The sequence below is a fragment of the Lacerta agilis genome, chromosome Z (assembly GCF_009819535.1).
Source record: "Lacerta agilis isolate rLacAgi1 chromosome Z, rLacAgi1.pri, whole genome shotgun sequence".
NCBI lineage: Eukaryota > Metazoa > Chordata > Lepidosauria > Squamata > Lacertidae > Lacerta > Lacerta agilis.
This window is the reverse complement of record NC_046331.1, coordinates 15,567,172-15,595,033: the sequence shown is the minus strand read 5'-3', so window position 1 is coordinate 15,595,033 and position 27,862 is coordinate 15,567,172. Positions and strand designations below refer to the sequence as shown.

Below are 27,862 nucleotides of genomic sequence, written 5' to 3'. Positions count from 1 at the left end.
AAACAAATCAAGAGGTTTTGTGTTTCTTATTCTGGAGACATTCAGCCAAACATACAGGGGGGGGGCATGGAAATAAGCCAATCAGCATGCATGCTACTAGCCATGATGAGTATACTTCTGAATAATACCAGTTGCTCTGAATTTTCAAATGGTGAGAGATTGTGTTGTGTTCAGGTCCTGCTTGTGGGCTTCTTCCCATTGGGGTACCTGGATGGTGACTATGAAAACAGGATGGGCTCCCTGTGGCCTGATACAGCTGCAGGCCTCTTACGTTCACTTAAGGGCACAGTTATGTTGCTAACATATTGTCCAGTGTGGCCAATTTCATCTTCCTCACAGCTAATTCATTAACTTACACACTTATACTTGGTCCATGAACTCTCTTGGAAAGTGCTGGGCTCTCCTTCATTTGAGGTTTTTAAGCAGAAGCTGGACGGCTATCTTTCAGTTATTCTTTAACTGTGATTCCTGCATTGCAGGGGGTTGAACTAGATGACTCTTGGGGTACATGCCAACTATACAATGCTGTGATTCATTAAAAACAACAACCACCCACTCTTTTCTGCTCTGCTTTCTGCAGCCTCCCAACAGCCGGCCCCCATCACGAGAGATGGATTACTCTGCCTATCCTTGGTGAGTTCCAGTGTTCAAATTAGGCATGCATTACCAGGAGACCTAAAGGTGGGAGCTCACGGCTTTTGTTTGGCATACCTTGGAGTAGCCAAAGTCTTTCTGGAATCCAACTTCCATTGTCCCGTGACAATTGTCATGACAGCTGGGACTGATTAAAACTTATTTATTCAAGTTACCTTATTGATAACTTGATTCAGATGAGTTCTGTAGCACTTAATACATAGCTGTCAACTTTTCCCTTTTCTTGCGAGGAATCCTATTCGGACTAAGGGAATTTCCCTTGAAAAAAGGGAAAAGTTGACAGCTGTGACTTAATATGTAAAATGAATCTCGGAGCAGCATACAGAAAACTAAAGCAACAACAGCAGACCACCTAAAACAACAACAAATGCTGAAATAATGCAAATGTGGCATGGATACAAATTACTAATAAACCCATACAAGTTACTGCTTGGCCACAGGGGCTAGAAACTTGGAGAAATGAAAGTAGGGGTTCCAAACTAGAAAATTCAGCTCTCAAAAACAAATGAATATCTCTTAACAATGAGCGTTTCATGTTTTGTTTTGTTTTTTGCAGGTTTGCTGGAAACATGGAAAGGCAGCAGACAGACAATCTCCTGAAGCTGCATGTTACTGGGACGTACCTGATCCGGGAGAGGCCGGCAGAGGCCGAGCGCTTTGCAATCAGCATTAAGTAAGTGATCTAACTAGGCTTGTTCTGAGATGGGGGTGTAGTTCCTTGCAGGAGTGGTTGCAGTTGTATCACCAGCCTTGTTAAGAGAGGGGATTCTGCCTGGGCAGCACCACAATAAAAAAGGCTCCTGTTGCTGTAGGGCAAGGAGAAGGACCTCATGCTTCTGTCCTGGCATATGAGCACATGGTTAGGGTATGGGCCCCGTGGGGAGATGAGCCCTGGGTATTATTTTGCCTGCAACCCCAATCTTACTGCCCCATAAACTATATTGTTTTGTAAGCTGTTTTTGCTCACTCTGCATTTTAACACCTTGATAACGCAACCAGAATTTGCGTGATAGTTCCCAAGATCAAGGGGCAGGTTTTTGTCTGACCTTGGATACAATTTGAGGATGCAAATTCCGAATCAAAATAAGTCGTACCTTGGAAGTCAAATGGAATCTGTTCCGGAAGTCCGTTCAACTTCCAAAATGTTCAAAAACCAAAGCACAGCTTCTGATTGGCTGCAGGGAACTCTTGCAGCCTATCGGAAGCCCCGTTGGACATTCGGCTTCCAAAAGAACATTCAAAAACTGGAACAATCGTTCAGGAGCCAAAACGTTTGAGAACTAGGCAAGTTCGAAAACCAAGGTATGGCTGTAGTGGACTGAAGCTTCCACAACCACCAATTCAAAACTACATCGTACACTAACCACACATAACAACACATCCCCTCTTTCTTAAATATTTCTGGCAAACTGAAAAAAGAGAGTCAGATTTGCCCATCCCTTGTGGTCAATAGGCCTTTTTTAGGACACTACCATTCCTGTAGGGCAGGGGTTGTCAAAGTTTTTGTGGCTTGGGCCGGTTCACTGTCCCGCAGACGTTGCGGTGGGCTGGAGTGCATGCATGTGCAAACGCTATTTCCAGCACTCCTTCCAGCACAGAGGAGGCGTACACAGCTTCCCATTGGCTGCAGGAGCTTCCTGTAGCCAATGGGAATCTGGCCAGCGTGGCGGAAGGCAGTCCCCGCTCTGCTCCACGCCGGTTTAGCATGGTGCACAGGAGCCGACCAAGCGGGCAGTGGGGGTCCGCGAGCAGGCGGCGGGGTCCATGGGCTCGTTAAATGACCCCCATGAGCCGCTTGTGGCCCATGGGCCTTAGGTTGCTGACCCTTGCTGTAGGGGCACAGTGGCATTCCAAACCACCCCAATCGGACTGTGATCTTTCTGGTTCACCAACTCCATGTCTCCCCCTGCAGGTTTAATGAGGAGGTGAAGCACATTAAGGTGGTCGAAAAAGACAACTGGATTCACATCACAGAAGCAAAAAAATTTGAAAGCTTATTGGTATGGTTTGTTTGGAGATAACAAATTAAAATTATTATTATTATTATTATTATTATTATTATTATTATTATTATTATTATTAAATTAATTTACATATCTCATAACATTTATACACAGCTTGGTTGATTGTAAAAAAAAAAAATCCCTCATAGCTATTCACAAAAAAAGATAAACCAAAAAGAAGAATTGACAACAATACAGTAATTTAATACTTTTGAAAAGTCAAAATAACAATAGACTAAAAACATTGATGCTCGTATCAACTTTCTAAACTCCTGGGTAGACTTGTCCAAACAAAAATGTTTTCAGCAGGCTTTGAAAAGAGTACAAAGACGGCACCTGCCTGGTGTCAATAAGCAGCGAGTTTCAAGTGAAGGGGCTGACCGTCCGTTTCTAGGCACAATTCAAAGTGCTGGTTATGACCTATAAAGCCCTACCTGGCTTGGGTCCAAGCTATCTGAAAGACCATTTCCTCATACAAACCTGCCAGAGTTTTGAGATCTTTGGTGAAGGCCCTTCTCTTGGTACCACCACTTTAACAAGCCCACTTGGTGGGGCTGCGGGAGAAGGCCATCTTCGTTGACTGCTCCCAGATTCTGGAACTCCCTTCTTGGAGAAGCCTGACTGGCTCCCTCCTTGTTGTCCTTCTGCCAGCAGGTGAAAACCTTGTTCCAACAGGCTTTGGGGAACTGACTGCTTTTAATTAAAGAGCTGGTGCTATTTTTTAACTTGGCCTGGTATGCCTGCCTTGGTGTCTAAAGTTTATTTAGAGAACCCTCTTCCAAGAAGTTAACACTTTTGTGTTTTTTTTAATTTCTTCCATCCCCTTGTAGGAACTTGTTGAATACTATCAAACTCACTCACTCAAGGAGAGTTTTAAACAACTGGACACAACATTGAAGTACCCTTACAAGTCCCGGGAACGCTCTACCTCCAGAACCTTGACTCGGTCACCAGGTAATAAAAGGAAGTTGAAATCCCTTCCTTCAGTTTCTCTTAATCACTCGAGAGTAAAAAAAACACCCAGGACAGGGAAGTTATGGGTGCTGTCCACATTTCAACAGTAGAGGAAACCCTCTGCTTGCGAGGCACAGGCCAAGGATTGCACCCAAGTAAGTTCTACTCAAAGTAGACCCATTGGAATTGCCGTACCTACCTAAGTTAATCATGCCTATCAGTTTCAGTGGGTTTGCTTGGAGCGTGACAAGCATTGCATGCAACCCCAAAAGCTACAGGGGCTTAGTTGCTACCAACATGCTATATACTTTGCGGGAAGTGGGTCCTATGGGATGTGTGTATCTCACTGCCCCCTAAGAGCAGGCAAAGACAGTCGGGCTCCCTTCTTCCTTGCTCTAGGCCAAAATGGGCAATTTGCGAGGGCAGATGAGCTATGCTCTTCCTCCACAGCCAGAGGCAGCAATGCTTCTGAACGCCAGTTGCTGAAAACTGCAGGAGGGGAGGTATGCTGTTGGGCTCAGGTCTTGCTTTCCACAGGCATCTGTTTCCAGATGGCCACTGTGAGAACAGGATGTTGGGCTGGATGGGCCATTGGCCTGATCCAGCATCCAGACTCTTTGTATGAGCCTTGGTCTGATCCAATGATAAATGTTTTGATATTCCAAAAAATAAAACATAGTTATTGTCATTATTGAGGGGGGGGGGGGAGAGAGAGAGAATGAAAAAAATAATAATTCTGCATGTTCTGAGTTTGCTTTTACTGGGTGTGTGCCGTGTTTTTCTCTCCCCACCTTTGTTAATTTCCCTCGTTAATTGTGTTTTCCGACCCTTTTCTTCCTTCTTTCCTTTCTCCTGTTGCTTTGTTTCTCTCTCTCTGACCTTTCTGCAGCTGCCTGTGCTTCCTACAATTTTTCCTTTCTCAGTCCTCAGGGCCACAACTTCACTTCTCAGAATGCCTCCACTCCTTTCTGGTCAGGTATATATATATACATATGTGTTTGTTAGTGTGTGTATATATATATCTAAATATCTGTATGTATACATGTGTGCATGAAAATAGTGAGGAACTTGACCTCTGGTGGTAACCTGAGAAATTGCAGCATGTTGCCATCTCCATCATCACCACCAGCAGACATTCATCCATTGGTCACCTGGAAGAGAAAAGGTCCTTTCACATTGGTCCTTGGCCAGATCCACAGCAAACTTTTAATATGCATTCAAAGTTACATTTAAAATACATGGCTTCCCCCCCCCCCACTCAAGAATCCTGGGAAATGTAGTTTCCCCTCACAGAGTCCAGGGTTCAAATCTCCCACTCAGCTGTGGCATTCACTGCAGGTGACTTTGGAGCCAGCCACCGCCTCCCAGGTTAAACTACCTCACAAGGTGTTGTGGAAATTTAATGAGGAGGGGAGAGAGCTATGGAGAAACAGGTGAGATATAATGCAATAAATAAATGCAACAAATGAATAAAATATTCACCCTTAACAAACTACAGTTGCCAGGGGAAGCCATGTGCTTTAAACGTATGTTGGTTGTGATTTAAATTTATGGTGTGGATCTGTGCCCCACCCCACCCCGTCATCCCTGACCATTAGGCAGAGTGAGGCGGTTGTGGGTGGTCAGACAGCAGCAAGGAGTTGCAGAACAAATCTCTGTGTGCTACAAGAACTGGCTTGTACCTCCTAAACAGGTGGCCTTGGGGGGGGGGTTCTGTACATTTCATGGGAGGGGGCAACCCTCTTGTCCTTTGCTTCTGGCAGCAAAATATCATTGGCTGACCCTGAAAATGCTAATAAATTATGGAGAGAGAGAGATATATATTTCCACCCCCCCCCCCGCCCAGTAATTCCCCCAAAGCTCACCTCCGACTTCCATTTAGCCAGAACTTGGTGGCAATATTGGACTGTGGTGGATCAAAACACAAGTCTCTCTCTGAGCTGAATTTCCTACTGGATAGCTGTGGAAACCTCCATGTTTCTCTTTGCAAAAAAAAAAAAAAACCTGACCAGCATTCTCTGTTCTGCCCTGATGTGCCTTCCATTTGTTTCAGTGGGGCATTGAATGTCCTGGTGGGATTGTTTCCCTTTGCTGTCTTTGCACCCATCCTGTGTCATCTTGGATTCCAAACACAAGCTGTCCTTGTGTCCCATTCATTTCCACATTTCAGAGGCGTATCCATTGCATCCTTTCCTGATCCCACATTTAGAAGCCTCTCTGGACAGACTACACTTTTCAGCCTGCATGGAACGCAGTTCAACTTCTGTTTGCTGATTGGATGCATTAAAGCACAGGGAAACTTCACCAGGGATTTCTTTTTTTAAAAAAAAAGCATGTTTGTAAAAATCACTCCTCTTCCAGCACATTTGCAATTTTGGGAAAAAATTGGCAGACTTTTCCTTTCTGCAGTAATTACGTTTTAACTATTTTGAATGAGGACATTCCAAAGAAGAAAATTAGCTAATATTGGGGTGGGGAACCTAAGGCCCAGAAACTGAATGCAGCCTTCCAAACCTCTCTGTCTGGCCCTTGGGACTCTCACCAGACCCACCCCTCTCACTGAGCCACCCCCCTCACCTCATCCTTGCTTCACACCTTCATTGACTGCTTTTGCCTGGTAGGAATGCTCCCTTGAACTGTGACCGTGCATTTTAATTGTATGGGTCCTCAGGGTTGGTGAGATGCATGTGTTGGTGTTAGGCCTTGGCAAGCCACCAGCCACTGGAATGTGGCCCCTGAAAGGTTGTCTGCAAGGGAATGCAGCTCTCTGGCTGAAGAAGGTTCCTCACCCCAGCACTGTATGATCTGTACAGCACTTCATCAGTGGCTTAATTCACATGCCAATTTTTAAAGAAAAATCCAAGAATTGTATTCCATTCCCACAAAGCAGTAGGCACAAACCAATTTAACAATGTCCTGTGACACATTTCAAATGAGGCCTATGTGCTTCCCTGCACAAGGCGAAATTCTGCTGCCTTGCTCTTACAGCAGATGCAAGAGGCCAGGTTGAACTCGGTCCAGCTGTGCTCAGGAAAGAGTCTGGCAGATGTGAAGCACCACAATGCTTCCTAACCATCCTCCCTTTTTTGTCTGCCCACAGTATTCACACCTCGGGTCATAGGGACGGCAGTGGCGAGGTACAACTTTGCTGCGCGGGACATGCGGGAGCTCTCGTTGAGAGAAGGGGACGTTGTGAAGATCTACAGCCGAATAGGCGGGGACCAGGGCTGGTGGAAAGGAGAAACCAATGGAAGAGTGCGTGCTGGTTGTTGGGATAACTGGGTCCTTCTACATTTTAACATGGGTATCTGGGTCCTTCTTAAGAGTGGATACCTGGTTCTGACTCTGGGTGTTGTTGTTTTTAATTGCTGCTTTCCATCTCCCACTGCAGATTGGTTGGTTCCCTTCGACCTACGTTGAAGAAGAGGGTGTTCAGTGACGTCTGGAGCTCCCAGGTGCTGTCAGCAGTTGGCCCAGTGGAAAGCCAAAACAAGCCCTTTTTCTCTGGGGCTCTGAAAAAGCGACTGTCCCTCTTCCGGCACTAACAACTAAGACAAAAGCCTCTTGTTGGACCCATTGTAACAAATGGGGTACAAGCAAGCAAGCAAGCAAATGCACATGCACATGGACATGCAACAGAACAGGATTCTTTGCTCATTTGTGCTTTCTGTGGGTGAGGGGTTGGGAGAGACAGTTTAGCTTTATCTTTCATTGATGGCTTGACTTGTACATAAGATTTTGAAATCCAAAGTTGGGTGGTGTTTCTGGAAAGTTGTGGGGCGTCTGAGGGAAGCCTTCCGTGACACATGGCTTAGGGGTGATTTACGAAGCCTGTTTAGTGAAGGTTGGACCAAAACCACCACAGGGATGGCATGGTGGAACTCTGGAATTGGAGAGTGTCTCTTGTTCCTGGAAGGGGAGTGATGGAGAAGGGGAGTCCTGATTTCTACAAGGCTTCTGGGGACTCTGGCATTAGGACAATGGAGGGAGTCCTCTCACAGACTACAGACGTAGTTTGGATGGTATGTGGGACTGATCTCACACACTCAACAGCCATGAATCGGTGTCTGGGACAGGGCTTCGGTTGTGTTGTTCTCATTCAGGTATCAAACCCTCTCCAGTTGGCATAAAAGGACTCCCTACTCAACTTGGGTGAGGATGAACCCTGAGAATATCACTCCTGGAAGGTTGCCCAGAAAGGTGAGGCATCACCTGTGTCTGACCTTGTTCATCAGGTTCTCCTTCACTTTTGAGGAGTGTGACATTGATCCTCATTTCTTAGTGCAGGTGGGGGATTTCAGGCCACAGGGGGCTGAAAGTGGCCACTCCACACCCACACACCCCTGTCCCCATTTAACAATGCTTGCTCCACACCTTAAGTGGGTTTGGCTGACTGGATATCTCACCTTGCCAGTGGGGTAATGCCTCTTGCTTGGGTAAATGGATGGAGAAAGGTGGACATACAAACACTTGCCTTTTTCATGGCTGGGATATAGCTTGCCATAGAAATGTAAGACTTGCACCTGTCCCTCCACCAACTTTCGCTACTGGCCCAGCCAACCACTGTGATGTGTTCCTTAGAAGGTTCTCTATGAGGGGATGTAGCTCTCAGTCTGAAAAATGGTCCCTTGCACATCTCTGAGTGGATTTTCTCCCTTGTGATTGGGGGGTGTCAGGCTGGTTATCTGGGGCTTGTGCTCCACAGCAGCCTTCCCCACCCAACCTAGGGTCCTCCATGTGTTCTTGGACTATAATTCCCATCATCCCATGCTGGTTACTGGAGGCTGCTAGGAGCTGGAGTCCAAGAACATCCTCCGCACACCCAATCAAGAAATTGGCAAATTTCACAGTTTTCACTCTTTTGGAAAGAGAGAAGTGTTAAATCACCCATTGACGTCCAAACATTGGTCACCCTAAGGGTTAGGATTTGATAAGGGCTGTCAGTTCTGAATAAAATATGCAACTCGTTTTCGTAAAACTCAACATGTCTCGCTCAGTCGTCACCTTAAAATTATTTATTTCTCTAAATTAATATCCCACCCTGTTTACCCAGATTGCACCATCACTGGCAGTTAGATCCTGCCACCCCCAACTAAGTTCATTTCCCATCCAGAGGCGCTTGGTGCACTTAAGAGATAATATATTTAGGGATTGCAATGACAGGCAGAGAGCCAGCTGGTTCTAGTGCCATCCCTACTGTCCCTGCTGAGCTTTGCAAGGACAACACAGGACTGATCCATTGCATTCATGCAAAGCACATTTCAACATGCATGGCTTTTCCCACAAAGAATCGCAAGGACTATAGTTTGTTATGGTTGTTGGGAAGTACAGTTCTGTGAGGGTGAAACTACAGTTCCCAGGAATCTTTGCAGGGTAGCCATGTTCTTAAATGCCTATCAATGTGCTTTAACTGTTTAGTGAGGATCTGCTTAGAGGAAGAGGAGGAAGCTGGTAGCCAGCACCCCACCCCATCCCAGTCTGGCTTGGAAGTAAGAAGACGACAGGCGTGAGGACTGACCAGGGGTTGGCGAGGCTGTGCCCCGATGAACCAACCTCTCCTGCCTCTGGGTGCCTCTTTGATCCATAACTGTTACCAAATGCAAAGAGCTGGTCTTGGAACTTGCTGCAGGGAGCAGCCCAGAGAAGCCAGCAAAGCATAAACTGATGCACCTTTGAACTCCTACTTCTGTGCACCTTCAGCTGTTAGGCTCCCTTGTAGTATTTGCTTCCAATAAGATGTGCATGGAGTCTACAGCCTTACAGTTCTGTTGGTCAGCTTTTGGAAAACGGAGGGGAAAGTGGGGGGGGGTATTCTGCCAGAATAATGAAATAACTAAGGGTTGTTGGTTGCTTACCCCTCGGTGAAGGTAAATCATACTTCCTTCAAAAATGAAACCAGAGCACCGCTCACCTCTCTCTTGAAATGCCTTTGCTGCCTTCTGTGGTGAATTCTGAGAAAAATCAAAGCATTTCTTGGGGTGGGGGAGGAAAGGGATGGTGGGTTGGGTTGGAGGAGGCTGGGTTTTCTTCTTCTTTTGTATGTTTGTTTACTGATGTAATATTCCCCCTCCCCCAACCTAAGGGATTATTTTGTTTGTAATTAATTATGGACCCACTTTGTCACCACAATATATATTTGTGAATAAGAAAGAAAGTTTTCTTCAGTGATGATGATGATGATGTGGTGAGAATATTGTACATATATTTTAGTTGGTTTTGAAGAAGAAAAAGCATTTTTAAAATAATTGTACCAATGGACAAAAAAAGAATATGTAAATTACCTGATTTGTTTGCTCTTGTTTGGTTCTTTTTGCACTAACTCTGAATTGGGGCCAGATGGAAGATGGGAGATTATATAAGATCATGTGAAGTCTGGTTTATAGATGGGGAGAGGAACTGAAAATCCATTTGCAGTTGTGATTGTCAGGCAAACAGGAATGGAAGAGCTGCTCGAGACACACAGATGCTCCCATCACCTGCCTTTGTTTCTCAGAATCTTGGCACAGTTGTGGGATATGATCTAAAGCAGGGGGAGGCAACGTGGTGCCCTCCATATATAGCCAGACTTCCAGCAGCCAGTATGGCTAATAGTCATGGATGATAGGAGTTCTAGTTTATCAACACCTGGAGGGCCACATCTGCCCTGGCCCTGATCTAAGAAGCAGCATTTCTTCTCTTGCATGCAGGAAATGGGGAAACGTCCCTATTTTAAAATAAGCATTCTCTTGTGAGAGTGGAGTGCTGCTTCTTACATCAGGGGTGGGGAACCATATTCGTTGGACTTCACCTAATTCATCATGGCCAATAATCCTACTTTAAGAAGTAGCATTCTCTACAGGGGGTTGAATTAGATGACCCTTCCAACTCTACAATTCCATGGTTCTGTTGCATACAGATGGAAGAATACATCTATTTAAAAGAGGCGTTCCCCTATGAGGCGTCAGCAAAATTGTGTTGCCTCTAGACTTGGTCAAAAGGAGACACTTATTTAGGGGACTTTGGTGCATACAATTTAAAATGCGGTGGATTTAGTGGCCTTACACTTTAATACAGAGAGTTTTTTGGAAAAGTGTTCTAGGAGATCCTGGTGTTTCTCTTAAGCTTGCTGGGGGTTTCCTCAGACAACAGGGGTACAGCTGGGTGACCATAGACTATGGAATGTCCCCCAACCCTTTAGATGGTGTCAGTAGCAAGCCAGCAATAAATCACATGGAGCAAGTGAAGTTTACTCTTTATTAGAAAAAACAAGGTCTGCTCAGGATTGCCAGGCCTAATGAACACAGTAACTCTTCTCAGTAGGTCATGCCTTTATGAGGCAGTTGTGGAGACTGAAGGTCCCTGTCTTCCCACAGCTGGCAGGGTTTGGATACAGAAGACAGGGTTGTGTGCCAAATTCTCTCCCTCTTAGACCCTTGGCAAAAGATCTGAGAGAGAGAAATGCATTTTTAGTAAGGCCAAAGAGAGATATTTTTGCCACCTCCGCACTGAAGTTTAATGGCAAACACTTCAAATCAAATTTCCAATGGAGGCGGCTATATAAATAAACTTTTGTGTTCTCCTGAAGAAATGCTGAACTGTTGATTTGCATCAGACAAAACTTCCCAGTAGAACCTGAGTAAAAACAACATATGCTCCTCACTTATTTTATTTTACATTTGTATCCCACTTTTCCACCACAAATCTGGAGTGGAGTCCTTAAAGCACGGTTGGCTGGCACATTGTACGCCTCCGAGCAACTCCTGTAACCAACTTGGTACCAAACGTATTGCTCTGCTTTCCTTTGGACCCCATCAGCGAGCCCAAGAGGGGGATCTGGTCTGGGTAGCCCATGAGCTCCATACACACTGCCCAGGCTTGTGTCCTGGGGAGGTCACTTCGGTGCTGCAACTTTAGCAAAGAGAGACCCTCAACCAGCTCATGTGTCAGGTGTCTGAACTATTGATTTCTCCAGTCTGACACTCCAAACAGATATGTAATCTATGAAACAATTTCTCTTCTGATATGAATGCTGGTTTTCACCACAGTGCTTGCCCCTTTTGGTGTTTTTTTCCGTAATGAAAAGCACCCCAAACTAAACCTCAGGTTCAGGGGCAAAAGTGGCCCTCCAGATATCTCCCATCTGGTTCTCAGAACTCTCTCTCTCTCTCTGTCAGCTACTGTCAAGAATCCTGCATGAGTTAAAGCAGGGAGGGTGGGTATCTCTTCTACCTGCTCTGCTATCCAATCACCCTTCAACCAATCACCCTTCGGTGGCTGCTTGCTCATGCTGGTGATTGGGCAGATCATATAGGAGCCACAGAGTTATGAAACACCCAAGAAATAACCATATCCTTGTCTAGATATGTCACTTCTGAGTACACACTGAGACGGAGTTTGTGTGTGTGAAATTCTCCCTTTCAGGCCAGGCCCCTTGTGAAAGACTGGAGAGAACAGGCAACAGTGTGGAGGCTACCCCTGCCAGGTACTTCTTAGGTTGCTCACTTGATCATAGAGTTCAAGAGGTCTTGCTGCCAGGGAAGCAGCCACCTAAGAAGCTGCCTTCTACAGAGTCAGGGCATTGGGTCCATCTAGTTCAATATCTACACTGACTGGCAGTAGCTCTACAGACTTTCAGGCAGGGGTCTCTCCCACCCCCCCACCTGGAATTGCCCAGGACTAAACATGGGTCCTTCTGCATGCAACACAGGGGCTCTGTTACCAACCTAACCTCCCCCTCCCCCTTAAAATTTGTGGGGTAAATATCAGCCTCATGTAATCAGCATGCTTTGTATCAGGTCTGGAGTCAGATGCAGGTCAGCATGAAGAAGCAGAGTCAGTTGTCAGTGAAGTTAGCTCCTTATTCAAGGAAACTGCATACCACTCAGCAACACTTCTCCGTCTTCCCCTATAGAGCAGTTGCCAGGGCTGAAGGTGCCTGCCTTCTACCCCTCCTAAGACGACTGCTCTCCCAGATGTTCCCCAAGAAGTCTCAAACAGTGTCTGAGCACCTTCTCATTATCCTGTGCATTCTTGGAGATCGTCGGGGAGAGGTGTTTGTCCTAGCAGGAGAGGGAGATTCTCTGGATTCTTCTTCCCTTCTGCCTCAGCCTCAGAGTCTGAACTTCTCCCTCACAGGTTCCTTCTGCTCTCTGAACCCTGTTGTCCCTTCAGTAGCCAGCACTTCCCTCCCCATCTCCCCCCTCTGACGTCTCCTCAGTGTCCCACCACCAGTCCCGGGGCTCTGAGCCTTCCTTCTCTGGGATTTCCCTTGGGGCTTCCCCAGCTGGTGCCTCCCACCACTCCTCTTCATCCACTCAGTCCATGACACTTAGCTCTAGTTAATGCCCGAAGGCTTTAAGACCATAGCATGACAAACCATTGGTTTTCAACCGGTGAGCTGCAGCTGCTTGGGGGAAACTTGAGGAATGTTTAGGGGAGCTGCAGCTTTCCTCCCCTCCTTTTTTCCCTTCCCTTAATTTACTTGCAGTCCATATCTTTCTGCATCTCTCTCTCTCTCGCTCTCTCCTCTCTCTCTTAAAAACAAAAACAAAAAACCCGCTGCCCCGCTTTAAAGATAAAATGAAAACATATATGCAGAAGCAGCTGCTTTTCTCTCTATTCCTCGCATCTCCCGGGTCCTCTTCCGAGTAGCATCTGAGGCTTTTGAATGATGCCTGCTAGCTGCTACTGTTTATCTTTATAAAATCTCCCCAACACACAAACACACCAAACAAACAAAAAATCCCCACCTTCAGTAATATTCCCCCTCTAACATCTCCGTGGTTTTACACAGAGGGATTGAGAAATGCAAGAAAACAGCAAAATAGCTGGATGATGTGCACGCTTGGAAGTGTATGTGTGTTCCCTCCTGTAGCTTTTTTTCTGCCCCCCTCACCAAAAAAACCCACCAGCACCTTCCTCCATTTTTAGAGCCCCCACCCCCAGTCCAATTTGGAAAGATGTAAAAATAACCCTGAAAGTGGGGAATGTCATCTGTGTTTATTTCTCCTTCCACTCCAACATCCCTTCCCCCTCTTGTTTTTTTACCTCCCCCCCCCAGGCAACCCCCTTCCTCCTTAAGAGTCACCTAGCTTTATGGGGGGCAGGGAGAATGTTGCAGGAAAGGACCATGTCTGTATGTATGTCCTGTGCTGTGTGTTTCTTGCTTTCCTTCCCCCCAATAACAAAATATTTCTGCTTCGGTTCTTAATTTTGTTTCCCCCCCCCTCTCCACTGCCCCGCATGTGCACACTAATTTTTATACAGACTATTATAAACATATAGAAAATTACAATAAAAACAGCACTGCACCAGCTCTTTCATTAAAGCAGTCAATTATTGTTCTTGTTGGAACAAGAAAAATCCTCACCTGCCAGTCAAAGGACAACAAGGAAGAAGCCAGTATGGCTTGGAGAGGAAGAGAGTTCCAAAATCTGGGGGCAAGCAGTGGGAAGGCCCTAAATTCAGCTCCTTTTGGTAAACATTGGCAGGCTCACATGCCCAATTCAGCAGGCACCTTCTGTTTTAACTTTTCAAACTCTGCTGAAAATCTTTCTATTCCAGAAAGCTTATGCATACAACTGAGATGATATATTTTACATTCATTTTTTATTGTATCGGGGATGGTGCTGCTATTTTAAACAGCTTTGATTTCTTTTATGAATGGCAGAATATAATTATTCTTATAAATAAATAAATTCTGAAACTTTGAACTTTCTCTTTGCTTGTAAGACTGATAGCCCTTTATTGTGCCACAAAGCTCTGCTTGGAGGCAATTATTTCATTTATGTGTTTATTCAAGAACGTTTACCACTTGATTGTAGTAAAACCTCTAAGCGGTTTACAAGTTAGTCATCCGCCCTGTTAAGAGGGCCCAATCCCACCTCCCGTGGGAGCCCTGTGTTTGGTGTTGCTGTTCCCATGCTGCATGGAACACTCTTCCTGCAGAGATGCGGCTGGTAGCCTCTAACTTTTCCCTTTCATGTGACTCTTGAAGACCTTTCGCTTACATTGACAGACATAGGCAGTTGTTTAATAATATTTTCTGTGTAGCCAGTCGTTTTCAAGACTTGCTTCGCACTGCTTTTAAAGATTTTCTATCTTGCTGGACAGCTCCCCAAAGGTTTTGTAAGGGGGTGGAATAGAAATACTTTTTACAAATAGAAAAAAGGAAACGTTATTGAAAGGAAAAGTCTCCTCCTTAATTGGCGCACAGGATTTTTTTGCAGAGCTCAGAAAATGCCCAGCCTACAACCGACAGAATATCGCAATGTGCAAAGGTAGAGCTCGGAAGGTGATCCCTGAGCTACCCCTCTTTCCCCTCTATGGTAGGTCTGGCTCTTTAACCCAGTTTCAACACAGCCAGACCCTCCTTCCTCAGCTGCACTGTGGCAAACCCCTCCCTCTCCAGTCTCTTGTCCAATAAGAGCCCAGCTAGCCGACACTGCCCACATTTGATTGTTCTTACAAGGAATGGTTCTAGCTGTAAAGTTGCTTCGTGTTTTTTGGCGCTGGAGAGAAGTGCGGTGCTGTTGAAAGAGCTCAGAAAGAAGCAAAGGTATCATCCTCTCTCTCTCTCTCTCTCTCTCTCACACACACACACACACACACACACACACACACACACTCATGTACTGCCACATGTACTTTCTCTCTTTCACACTCACTTTCTTACTCTCTCTCTCTCTTTCTTTCTCCCTTCTGCTGCTGGTTCCTGGTTGCCTTTCCTCCTCCTTCTCCTCCTTCGGTTGTCTCCTTCCAGTTCTGAAACAAATTGATTGTAAGCTCGGTGGAGCAGAGAGTTCTGTAAAAGTGGCTATGTACGTTGGAAGGCTGATGTAGCTGTGGTTAGAGTAGACCGTTGGGAGAGACCAGGGGGTCAAAGCTCAAACTCAGCAACATGAATTTCACTGGGTGGCATTGAGCCAGTCGCTGTCTCTCTCAACCTAGCCCTTCATAGCAGGGTTGTTGTGAAGGTAGCATGGAGAGGGGGAGAGCTATGTTCGCCGCTTTGAGCTCCGTGGAGGAAAAGGTGTGATATAAAAAATAATATCTAGAAAACCTGACCAGTGCTATGTATAAAGCTTTGGAAACGCATAAATATTCACTTTGCAGACTTGGATTAACTGCCACTTATGAGTCTCTGTTCCTGTGAAATCTACTTCTGCCCCAAATATCTTCCCAATGTATTTTCTTTTTGGGGGGAGATCCATTCAGTTGCCCCCTCTCCTCCAGCATGATATTGTCTGATGTTTCTTTAAACAACCATCAAACAAAAAAGTGTTGTTGAGCTTTTTTATGGGTGGAGGGAGCAAAGCTGTTGGGGGCCAAAAAAACAGCACTGCCATGCATCCGGCATTAGTTACTAAATTTTTTATTTTAATGTTTGTTTGTTTGTTTTTTAAAAAAACCCTGACTCCAGCCCACACACTGCTGCCGACTGCAGTATTCTGTATATGTCTGGGAAATCCCAGATGTATGGCAAACATAAAACAGACATGTGTGACATGGGGGGGGGGATACCCCCCAAACAAGGAATTTGCCCCCCCCCCCACAATTGTTACCTACATTGCTGGTTATTAACACATGCTGTTAGTTTACAAATATACTTTGCCCTTCTGTGCCACCATGAATCCCCCCCCCCCGTGCTGCCAGTGACAACAGATTTTCTATCAACAAATCCCACAAGTTAGGACTGTGCAAAGTTCAATGCAAGGCATGCCCTGGTTTTGTTAATTGTGCCAAAAACATCTGTGCTTGCCCATTGGAGCATAGAATTACGTGATTCTATTTCAAGCCAGACTCTGCCAAAGCTTGCTGCCCAAATGAGCACAGATGCACAGATGTAGCTTCTTCTTCTGAGGTAGGATGTGCCCACATGAGCATGGGCATAGCCGGGATTTTTGTTAGGGGGGCAGGCCTTTTGTTAGGAGGGGGGAAGAACCTCACTTAGCTATGCATTTTTATTGCTTTTTATTGGTTGGGGTGGGCAGCTGCCCTTGCCTGCTCCCCCTTGGCTATGCCCATGCACATGAGCTGTGTACACGTCACTCCACATTCCCAGAAATGCACTGACTGGACTCTGGGACTAGCAGCCCCTGGCCAATAGCAGCAGCAGCTGCTGCCTTCACTTCTGCTCCGGTGTCCTCTTTCAACTCTTGCTTAATTTTTGTGTGTAATAGCAGCGTGGTTAACAGCCCAGCCCGGCATTTCTAGCAGCCAGAGAGAAGAATCCGGCAGCAACCTGACTTCAGAGGTAAACAGGATGGAGCTGACTGTCCTTTCTGTTGCATTTGAGGGTGGTGTTTGACATGCATATGAGCTGTGCATGAAGTGGATGTTATGTCTTCCATGCATCGACTGTGTAAATCGTGATAGCCTTATTCTGCATGAATGGGGCTAATCCTCTTTTAAAGCCGTCCCCAAGTTGGTGGTCATCACTGCCTCCTGCAGGCAAGTTCCATAACACTTTGTGGCATGAAGAAGTCCTTTATTTTGTCTCTCCTGAATCTTCCAGATCCAGCTTCATTGGATGTCCACGAGTATCCAGTGTTAGGAGAGATTGGGGGGGGGGAACATAACTGCATCCACTTTCTCCATGCTGTGCATAATTTTATATACTTCTATCATATCTCCTCTTACTCGCCTTTTCTCTAAATTAAAAAGCCCTAAACTCTGCAACCATTCCTCATAAGGGAGCTGTTCCATCATCTTGATCATTGTGGTTGCCTTTTTCCGAAAGGGTACCTTTCAGAAGGCATGATAGGAGAAAGTTGATGAGTGCACTGGTGGTGGAATCACACATTGTTGAATAATAATAAAAAGGGTTTCTTTGGCTACGTTTGAAGCAAGAGGTGGAACAAGCAAGTGGTAGGTCCTCTGGATGGATAAGACAAAGAAGTGCTCTTGGGTGACAGAGAGAAGGTGGAACTGCTCAACAACTGCTTTGCCTCTGTTGTCACCCCAAAGGAAAGCAGTGCCCAACCTGGTGATAACAGAATAAACAATGCTAGGAGGCAGCTGCAGCCCAAGATAAGAAAAGTGGTAGCCAGGGAACTCTTGGCTTCTTTAAATGAATTCAGATCTCCAGTGCCTAATGAGCTGCAGACTGGAGGTGGGCAAATGTTATTCCCATATTCAAAAGGGGGGGGGGAGAAGACCCCGGTAACTACAGACCGGTGAGCTTGACACCGACACCAAGAAAGGTCAGTCTGCAAGCTCTTGGCTCCATCTCCCCTTTTTATAGTTACAAGCTTGGTGGATCAGGGAAATGCTGTGGATGTAGTAGTGTATCTTGATTTCAGTAATGCTTTTGACAAAGTCCCCCATTACATTTTTGCAGAGCAGCTAAAATGTGGTCTGGATGAGGTAACTGATAGGTGGACTTGTAGCTGATTGACAGACCTAACTCAAAAGAGTGCTCAGTAATGGTTTGTCATCTTCCTGCAAAAAAGTAGCAAGTGGCATACCACAGAGTTCTGTCCTGTACCCATTGTTGTTCAACACCTTTATAAATGACTTGGACAAAGGAATTGAGAGGATGCTCATTAAATTTACAGATGACACCAAACTGAGAGGGGTAGCTAAAAATGCAGCAGAAGACAGAATTGGAATTCAAGATGACCCTAACAGATTGGAGAACTGAGTCCAAACTAACAAAATGAATTACCAGAGGGACTAAGGTATGGTTCTGCACTTAGGCAGGAATAGCCAGCTGCACCAATAGAAGATGGGGGACACTGGCTTGTGAGTAGTACATATGAAAAGGATCTTGGGATCTTAGTAGACCACAAGCTGAACATGAGTCAACAGTGAGATGCAGCAGCAAGAAAAGCCCATACATTCTAAGCTGCATCAACAGAAGTCTAGTATCCTACTCAAGGGAAGTCATAAAGGTAAAGGAAAAGGTAAAGGGACCCCTGACCGTTAAGTCCAGTCGCAGACGACTCTGGGGTTGTGGTGCTCATCTTGCTTTACTGGCTGAAGGAGCCGAAGAGACAGTTTTTCTGGGTCATGTGGTCAGCATGACTAAGCCACTTCTGGTGAAACCAGAGCAGTGCACGGAAATGCAGTTTGCCTTCCTGCCGGAGCGGTACCTATTTATCTACTTGCACTTTGACGTGCTTTTGAACTGCTAGGTTGGCAGGAGCTGGGACCGAACAACGGGAGCTCAGCCCGTAGCGGGGATTCGAGCCGCCAACCTTCCGATCAGCAAGCCCTAGGTTCAGTGGTTTAGACCAGCGCCACCCGCGTCCCCAAGGGAAGTCATAGTACTGCTCTATTCTGCCTTAGTCAGACCACACCTGGAGTACTGTGTCCACTTCTGGGCAACACAGTTTAAGAAGGATATTGAGTAGCTGGAAGGTGTGCAGAGGAGGGCGACAAAGATGATTGAGGGTCTGGCAACCAAGCCTTATGAGGAATGGTTGAGGGAGTTGGGGATGTTAAGCCTGGAAAAGAGGAGGGGATATGATAGCCATCTTCAAATATCCAAAGGGCTGCTGCATGGAAGATGGAACAAGTTAGCTTTCTACTGCTCTGGATGGTAGAATCTGTACCAACAATTTCAGAAAGAACTTTCTGACAGTAAGAGCTGTTAGGCAGTGGAATGAACTCCCTCGGGAAGTGGTTGACTCTCCTTCCTTGGAGGTTTTTAAGCAGAGGTTGGATGGCTTTCTGTCATGGATATTATACCTGAAATTCCTGCACTGCATGGGAATGTGCATTTTAAGCATTTGCCTTGTTCTTTCCTGTCTCTTTCAAGCTGTAGTGTTTATATTCATACCAGAGAGCTGTGCTGGAAAATTCCTATTTTTCAAACATGGTTTCATCTACTGGAAAAGGAGGTGGTGTGTTGCAAATGAGAGTCTCGGGTCCCTACTGCAAAAGCAGAGATCCAAGCCTGCTTGACAGAGGAATTCGTTGACTGTGCAGGATTCCAAGAAGCTCACTCTGATGGAATAGTGGAGGAGCCTGAAGGGGGTGGGGGCGTGCACACTGGAGCTTGGAATTAGGAGCAGTGAAATAAAACCAGGCCAACTCTCATATGCAAGAGCAAAGCTCCTAACCACTGGCTCTTGGCAACGAGGGTGGGATATAAATGAAATAATAATGGTTTGTCTTGCATGAAGCAGACCCATTAAAATTCATGGGCCTAAGAGAGTCATGCCATTAATTTCAATTAAAGGTAGTACAAACATTGGATATAACCCAGTAATAATAATACAATTTCAAAATGAGAGGCAGAATAAAAACATATGGATGATTATTGAAAAGGGAACCATAGCAGAACTCTTATCAAAACATGGGAAGCTGCTTTCTGCAGAGTCCAAACCACTGGGGTTCACATTGCTCAGTATTGTCAACAATGTCTGGCAGCAGTTCTCCAGCGTTTCAAGCAGGGAGACTTTGAATTCTGCTTCTGCTGTGGAGCAGTCCAGGCATCTCTTCCCTCTCCCTGGTTCTGTGCAGAGACAGAACCTCCTCTGCTTCCTGCAGACTCTCTGGCTTGAAGTTCAGATGAAGGAAAGACACACCCAAAGTCCTGAGCCTCCAGCAACTAAACCACCCTTCCACACACCCCTCCCCGTAACCCTGCTATCCGAAATTGAATTGCCCCTGGGCTTGGCCAAATGAAGACACTTAATTAAGAGGTGTCTAGTACAATACAAGTTAAAACATGAATATGAGTTTAGTTGCCTTATTTATAGTTAATTTAATATGGAGCAGTGTTTTTGAGACTGTGTTCTGGGGGATTCAGGTTTTTTCTTAAGCTTGCTGGGATTCCTCAGAGAGAAACAGAGGTGCAGCTGGGTAATTTTAGACACTGGACTGTATGATTTTACAGCACCCCAACACTTTAAATGACCATGAGCAGGATGTAAGTGGAAAAGAAGAAGAAGAAGAAGAGTTTGGATTTGATACCCCGCTTTTCACTACCCGAAGGAGTCTCAAAGCGGCTAACATTCTCCTTTCCCTCCCCCCCCCCAACAAACACTCTTGTGAGGTGAGTGGGGCTGAGAGACTTCAGAGAAGTGTGTCTAGCCCAAGGTCACCCAGCAGCTGCATGTGGAGGAGCGGGGAAGTGAACCCAGTTCCCCAGATTACGAGTCTACCGCTCTTAACCACTACACCACACTGGCTCTCAAGCACCCAAGTTGAAGTTTCTCTTCCTCCACCTCTCCATACCTTTCCTTTACAACTGCTTCTAACACCCTCATTACTACAGGAATAAAACAGTGTTCACTTCCGCTATGCTGAGGCTAAACACATTAACTTGGGAATGATAAGCACCCATTTGTTAAAGAGAAGGATTTTTACTCCATGGAGTTGCATCAACGCCTTTTCTTTCTTCTCCAGATCGCCATGGCCACCTTGAAGCAGGGATTTCGAATTGCCTCTTCCTTCCAACTGCCATGTCCCTGGCAACATATACGACTCTTTAGCAGCAGGACGACAGGCCAGCAGACCGAAAAGAGCGTCCCTTACCAGAAGACCTTGAAGGAAGAGGCCCCTAAGGGCCAAGGGCCCACCAAGCCAGTCCCAGCGTCTGCTGATGTGGTGGTGGTAGGTGGAGGCAGCTTAGGGTGCCAGACCACCTATCATCTTGCCAAGATGGGGGTGACTAACGTTGTCTTACTGGAGAGGGACCGCTTGACCTCAGGGACCACCTGGCACACAGCAGGTAAAGGGAAATGGAAAAGAAATACCACCTCTGTCAGTGGAGGCAGAACATAGATGTCATGGCTAGTAGCCATTGATAGTTGCCTCCTCCTACTCCATTAATTTGTCTAATCCTGTTTTCAATCTGTCCAAGTTGATGGCCATCTCTGCCTCCTGCAGGAGGGACTGCAGTGGCAGTTATTATTTTCTGACGAATTTCATCCCTGTGCTCATAGAGGATGCTCCCTGGCAGAGACGAGAGATCCTGATCGCTGATAGTTTATGCATGCCTTAAATGTGGCACAGTGTCCAATTTCCCCTTCTCATTGAAGAACAGGGATGCCCGAAAGTTCTGATGGAAACAGGAATGGGAAAACGGTCAGTGTTGGCTTACTCACCCCATGTCTGGAACAGAAACAGATCCAGCAAATATAAATTGGTATCTGCTATTGTTGTCTTCCGTTTGCAAACAGAACCATCATGGAATGGAAACAGTGCTTTGTGTGCTGAACTTGGGTCACAATGGAAACTGGCGCCTTCTTGCATCGATATTGAATAATAGTTTACTTCCTTCCCTTCCTGTCTCGCTTAGGCCTGCTGTGGCAATTGCGCCCCAGTGATGTGGAGGTTGAACTGTTGGCTCATACTCGTACCGTCGTTAGCCAGGACCTAGAGCAGGAGACAGGCCTCCACACGGGATGGATTCAAAATGGTGGCCTCTTCATTGCCTCTAACAAGCAAAGATTGGACGAGTACAAAAGGCTCATGTCTGTAAGTAGAAAATGTCCTAGCTGGTTCCTCTCCTGTGTTGAGAAGAATAGGGAGGCCTGAGGAGCTAATTCTGTCCCATTTCAGATCCTGCTTGCAGGTTTCCCATTGAGGCATTTAGTTGGCTGCTGTGAGGACAGAACTAGATAGATCTCTGCTTGATCCACTAGTCAGTCTCTTGGATGTTGTTTTGTGAGACACCCGTCCTCTTGATATGCTTTCTAGCTAGGTAAAGTTTACGGTATTGAATCGTATGTCCTATCGCCTGGTGAAACAAAAGACTTGTATCCCTTGATGAACGTGGATGACCTCTACGGTACACTCTACGTCCCCAAGGATGGCACGATGGATCCTGCTGGGACCTGTATGACCCTCGCCCGGGCAGCCACCGCCCGAGGAGCTTTGGTGAGTCACAAGGGCCATAAAGCTCACTGGGTGACCTTGGGCCAGTAATTGTCTCTTACCCTAACCTACCGGTACCTCACAGCGTTGTTGTGAGGATAAAATGGAGAGGGGGAGAACTGTGTATGCCTCCTTGAAGAAGGGTGGGGTTTAAGTACAGGAAAAAAACATGCAGCTTCTTTGTCACTTTGCTTTGTCTAGGTGATTGAGAATTGCCCTGTGATAGGCATTGAATTAAGGGAGGATGATCTGGGAGCCCGACGGGTAGCAGCTGTAGTGACAGACCATGGAACCATCCAGACGCCCTGCGTGGTGAACTGCATGGGTAAGAAAAGTGTCCCCTCCCCCCAGATTCTAGAACCATGATCCATTGGGGTTCCTTTCTATCTTGGTCCATCTCAATTAGCATTGTCTACGTTGACTGGCAGCAGCTCTCCAGGGTTTCAGACAGCGGATCTCTCCCAGCCCTACCTGGAGATGCCATTAGGGACTGAATCTGGGACCTTCTGCATGCAAAGCAGATGCTTTGCCAGTGTGCTGCCTTATCCTGAGTCAGGCCACTAATTCTTCTGGCTCTACACTGCCTGGAAGCTGCTCTTCAGGGTTTCAGACGGAGACTTTTCCAGTACTAACGGAGTCTTCTTCATGCAAAGGGCTATGGCCTTTGTCAAGCAAACCAGAAGCTGATGTGAGCTCAGTGCACCAGCGAGTCCTTCCCACCCCAAAGGCACCCCTGATTGCTGTGGTCATTCAATGGTAGATTTTCCTTCTCCCAACAGGTGTGTGGGCCCAATCTTTGGGGAAGATGGCCGGTGTCAATGTGCCGCTTGTGGCGATGCACCATGCGTATGTCGTCACAGAGAGGATAGAAGGGATCCAGGTTAGTGGATTGCAGATACTAGTTTTTAATCCAGTGCTTTCTAATTTCCTTAGTTTCTCTCTCTTGTGTGTACCACAGCATTTCCCTTCATTGAAGATTGCTCATGAATATTATTGACTGAAGAGTGTGATATAAATATTGGGTTTTATCCAACCAGCCATATGCAGAGTAGAACCACTGAATTTATTAGACATTATTGTGGATTACTGACTAGCAAAATGCTTGGGGAGATTAGGTGATTTTTTGTTTTAACCTAACCTGAAACTGTAACAGCTACCCCTGCAAGAAAACCACTGCACCTATTCTTCTGAAATTTGGTGGGATCTGTGCCTCTGGAAGGGACAATCTTGCCTGCAATTTTCATCCAATTCTGCTGAAAAAAATGTTATGTTCGTGTGTGTGTGTGTGTGTGTAATCTGCAATTTGATTGGACAGTGTTCTCAAAGCGACTAGCATGAGTTTGGCCAAACTGCGGGACGCAGTGAAAGATAGGCATGCCTGGTATGCTCTGGTCCATGGAGTCACGAAGAGTTGGACACGACTGAATGACTGAACAACAACAACAACACCGAGCTTGCAAATTTTGTCCTGTGATAAGGAGAATAGCTGCAGTCCCCCACCCCCCACAATCCACCTCCCTCCAATAATGAATAGTGGGGAAACGAACAGGCTCAGACTGACCCCAAGCTGAACTGGCGAGCCAATGAAGCACCTTCTATGAAGTTGGGCTATTTTACAAAGCCCCAAATCAGGGTCCGCACTGAATTTTGTGATGGGTGCCTGCCTGTAATTTTTAGTTACAGGTAGGTAGCTGCGTTGGTCTGCCATATTCGAAACAAAATTAAAAAAGATCCTTCCAGTAGCACCTTTGATACCAACTAAGTTTGTTATTGGTATGAGCTTTCGTGTGCATGCACACTTCTTCAGATATCTGTATCTGAAGAAGTGTGCATGCACACGAAAGCTCATACCAATCAATAACAAACTTAGTTGGTCTCTAAGGTGCTACTGGAAGGATTTTTTTTATTTTGTAATTTTAGGCAGTCTCAAGAAGGTTTATTCCTCAAGTTGCCACTAGATGTCATTCTAAGACCCTCTATTGCAGCCCAGGAGAGGCTAGTAGTGCTTTGCATCAGTGATTGCTGTGGAAGACGTCTCAGATCCTTTATGGACGGGTTGGGGTGTCTGTGTCCTTTTCTTCTTCTTCTTCTTCACCAGATTGCTTTACAGTGTATCCGATGCAGGATCCTATGCTCCTCACTTTACTCTAGCCCCTCCAGGGGCCACTTGGTGAGCCTAATCAGATGAGTGTCTATTACTTTGGTTGCTTTGCTACAATTGTCACTACCACCAATTACTAATTTTGTATCTTGCCTTTCCTCCCAAAGGAGCCCAGGGCAACAAACGCATCAGTAACTATATCATTAAAAATGTTTTTGCAAAAACAGTTCAAAGCAATATGAATATCTAAACTAGTGATTCCAGCATTTGCCGGGGGGGGGGGCGCATGGTGTCGTCAGGCTGCCCCACATATCTGCCTGGCAGCCTCGTTCTGCATTAGCTGAAGGCTCCAGGTTGCCTTCAAGGGCAGCCCCACATACAATGCGCTCTGGAAGTCCAGGTGGGAGGTCACCAGAGCACCAGACAAGGCTGCTCAGTTGCTCCAGCTTTACCATGGGGTCTACATCTACCCTAAAACATCCCAGTGAATCGAAAGCTTCTGGAGTGAGAATCTGGGGTGTCAAAGAGGAGAGATCGGTCAGGGGACAGAGCATATGGAAAGCCCACTGAGTCTAGCATCCTGTTCTTGCCATAGCCAAGCATCCTCACCACAAAACTAACAATATACATACAGTGCTTCTGTTGAAATCAGACAGCACCTATGATATTGATATTTCATCACCCATTGAAAGCATCCCCCCCAAGTGATATTAGGAAATTAATTTAATTCATTGATGCCCTTTGGTCTGCATTTTATGATTTTACAAAGTTGCGATTTTGCTGTACATCGCCATAATGTATATTGTTATTTGTAAATGATCTATAAATAAATAAACCCAGGAGCAGAAGAAAACATACATTCTGCTAACAGAGCTCTTAAAATCACAGTAGGCCTTAAAATGATTGTAAAGCACCCAGGAATATAATAATAAAAAAGATTGGGCACCAGGTGAGTAGGGTACACAGTTAAAAACAAACAAGCAAACAAGCAAACACCGTGTGTGTATATATATGTGAACATGCTGTGTCTTCCCCCAGATTTGTTAGTTTTTCCTCTTTGGGTATTTTTAGAACATGCCAAATGTTCGAGATCATGACACCTCCGTGTATCTGCGTCTCCAAGGCGATGCCCTTTCTGTGGGTGGATATGAGTCAAATCCCATCTTCTGGGAGGAGGTGAGTGGTGTTCAGAAGGAATTCGAAAAAGCACAGCACTGCACGGGGCTGGGAAGAGTTGTGTGTGTGTGTGTGTGTGTGTGTGTGTGTGTGTGTTGAACAAGGTGCTTAAAACACTACATTTTAAAAACCCACACCACTTTGAAATCAGAGATGTTTCAGGAGGCTTTTGAAGGCACCACATTGGTCTACCTTGAAGAGGTGTCGTTAAAATCCCAAGGCTTGCACAAAGAACCTCCTGGCTTGCGAATGAGTCCCTGCTTAAGAAAGCTGTGTGTGAACTCTTGCACAGATATTGGAGCCCCTCCTTGAGGTGGAGAAAGGGACTGCAGCACTGTCACCTGTGATGGGCAGGCAGTGTGGACAGGCTTGGTGTGAATAAGAACACAAGAAGAGACTTCTGTATCAGGCCAGTGGCCCACCTAGTCCAGCATCCTGTTCAAATGACCAAGTGGGAAACCCACAAGCAGGTTCTGAGCACAAGTGCTCTCTTCCCCTCCAGTGGTTTCCAGCAACAGGTATTCAGAAGCATTTTTGCCTCTGTTCATGGAGGCAGAGCATAGCAATCATGGCTAGTAGCCCTCAACAGCTCTCTCCTTCCTGAAATGAAGGACATGGGCTTCTGTCTTGACCAAAGCAGGACAGTATTGGACTGGCAATCACAGCTGTCCAATACTGCATCTCCATCTTTGAAAACTCATTGAGAGGGCAGAACAAATGGAAATGAGCATGCTGGCTCTTTCAGGTGCTGGACAAGTTTGCTTTTGGCCTCTTTGATCTGGATTGGGATGTGTTTACACAGCACATTGAAGGCGCCATCAACCGAGTTCCAGTGCTGGAGAAAACCGGAATCAAATCCACAGTCTGTGGCCCAGGTAAGGATATTCCAGGCCCATAAAAGCATGGCATAGGTTTTAGAGACGTTCTGCAATCCTAACCCCATTTACCTGAGAAAAAGACCCTTGAATCTAACAGCACTTTATTCTCATTAACTGTGGTTAGGAATTGACTGCTAGTTTTGGATAGAAGCAAAAGACCTTCATTGCTCAACCCTCATCTCGTTTTAATCAATGGTATATCCAGGTCAGACCCATTGGTCCACCTAGCTCAATATTGTTGACACTGGCTGGCAGTGTCTTTCCAGGGTTTCAGGAAGGAATTTCTCCCAGCCCCACCAGGAGATGGTAAGGATTGAACCTGGGGCCTTCTTGCAAGCAGGATTCTAGTCTTTGTGGTTTCCGAATAAAGGGCTGGATTAAATAGGAATGCAGAGAGGTGCCTTGTACTGAGTCAAACCATTAGTCTGCCTTGCTCAGTTTTGTCAACACTGACTGGCAGATGGTCTCTCTGTGGTACCTGGCCAGGCTATCCCAGCCCCACCTGGAAATAACTGCCGAGGGTTGAACCTAGGACCTTCTACATGCAAAGCAGATGCTTTACCAGTGAGCCGCGGCCTTTCAGAGGCAAAAGACAAGCTGACATTCATTGAAATCCCATATACAAAAGCTGCCCACGCTGGCAGTTGAATCTTATCATAGCATCCTCTGCTGCAGCTGAGACTAATTTAGGAGGTACAGGACAGTCTGCATGAAGCACATATGCCCAGCTCTGCCATCTCGCCACTAGGGACTTAAGATGAGACACTTCATCCCATTCTGCATGGTATTCATTGCCTGCAGACCCATTTCCACTCCGCTGCAGTTTTACCTTCCACCGAAACCAGCATTCCTTATGTTGCTGTCTGCTGCGGGCAAAATGATGTAACTTTCATAATAACTTATGTCAACTCTGGTGTCATTATTTTATTCCAACCCCTCCATTTCAGCGCAAAGGAAACACTATACAAATGGGGAGGGGGAGAGAGCATTTTATTTGTTGAAGTTTTATTTATTACATTTATATGCCTCCTTTTCCTTCAAGGAGCTCAGGGTAGTTTACATGGTCCCCCCCTCCCCATTTCACCCTCACAACAATCCTGTGAGGGTAGGTTAGACTGAGAGAGTGAGCTTCATGACTAAGTGGGGACTCAAACCTAGGTCTCCCAGGTTATAATCCAACACTCTAACCATTGCACCATATCGTTGGCTGGCTGAAAGCAGCAGCAGCAGCTACTACCAACCCCATTTGCTGGATTGTTTTCTGTTCCAGACATGGGATGAATAAG

At 46.0% G+C, this 27,862-nt stretch overlaps 2 protein-coding genes across 11 annotated transcripts in view; both read left to right on the top strand.

Annotated features, from left to right (window-relative positions):
- Positions 1-9,896, top strand: part of VAV2 (vav guanine nucleotide exchange factor 2) — a 148,954-nt gene extending 139,058 nt beyond the window's left edge. For 5 of the 8 annotated variants that reach the window (XM_033137012.1, XM_033137010.1, XM_033137015.1 and 2 more), the window contains 7 exons: positions 581-633; positions 1,211-1,327; positions 2,567-2,654; positions 3,488-3,611; positions 4,501-4,587; positions 6,712-6,866; positions 7,003-9,896. In XM_033137012.1, coding sequence (XP_032992903.1) covers positions 581-633; positions 1,211-1,327; positions 2,567-2,654; positions 3,488-3,611; positions 4,501-4,587; positions 6,712-6,866; positions 7,003-7,050 — 672 coding nt within the window. In that variant the 3' untranslated portion in view covers positions 7,051-9,896. Of the gene's footprint in view, positions 1-580; positions 634-1,210; positions 1,328-2,566; positions 2,655-3,487; positions 3,612-4,500; positions 4,588-6,711; positions 6,867-7,002 lie in introns of those variants that run through there. The other 3 variants (XM_033137017.1, XM_033137013.1, XM_033137016.1) reach the window with 2 other exon arrangements.
- A 5,156-nt stretch (positions 9,897-15,052) lies between these two features.
- Positions 15,053-27,862, top strand: part of SARDH (sarcosine dehydrogenase) — a 43,298-nt gene continuing 30,488 nt past the window's right edge. For 2 of the 3 annotated variants that reach the window (XM_033137311.1, XM_033137309.1), the window contains exons 1-9: positions 15,053-15,147; positions 16,772-16,845; positions 20,949-21,273; positions 21,844-22,022; positions 22,245-22,424; positions 22,623-22,746; positions 23,201-23,301; positions 25,594-25,698; positions 26,444-26,573. In XM_033137311.1, coding sequence (XP_032993202.1) covers positions 20,955-21,273; positions 21,844-22,022; positions 22,245-22,424; positions 22,623-22,746; positions 23,201-23,301; positions 25,594-25,698; positions 26,444-26,573 — 1,138 coding nt within the window. In that variant the 5' untranslated portion in view covers positions 15,053-15,147; positions 16,772-16,845; positions 20,949-20,954. The remainder of the gene's footprint in view (positions 15,148-16,771; positions 16,846-20,948; positions 21,274-21,843; positions 22,023-22,244; positions 22,425-22,622; positions 22,747-23,200; positions 23,302-25,593; positions 25,699-26,443; positions 26,574-27,862) is intronic. The other variant, XM_033137310.1, reaches the window with a different exon arrangement.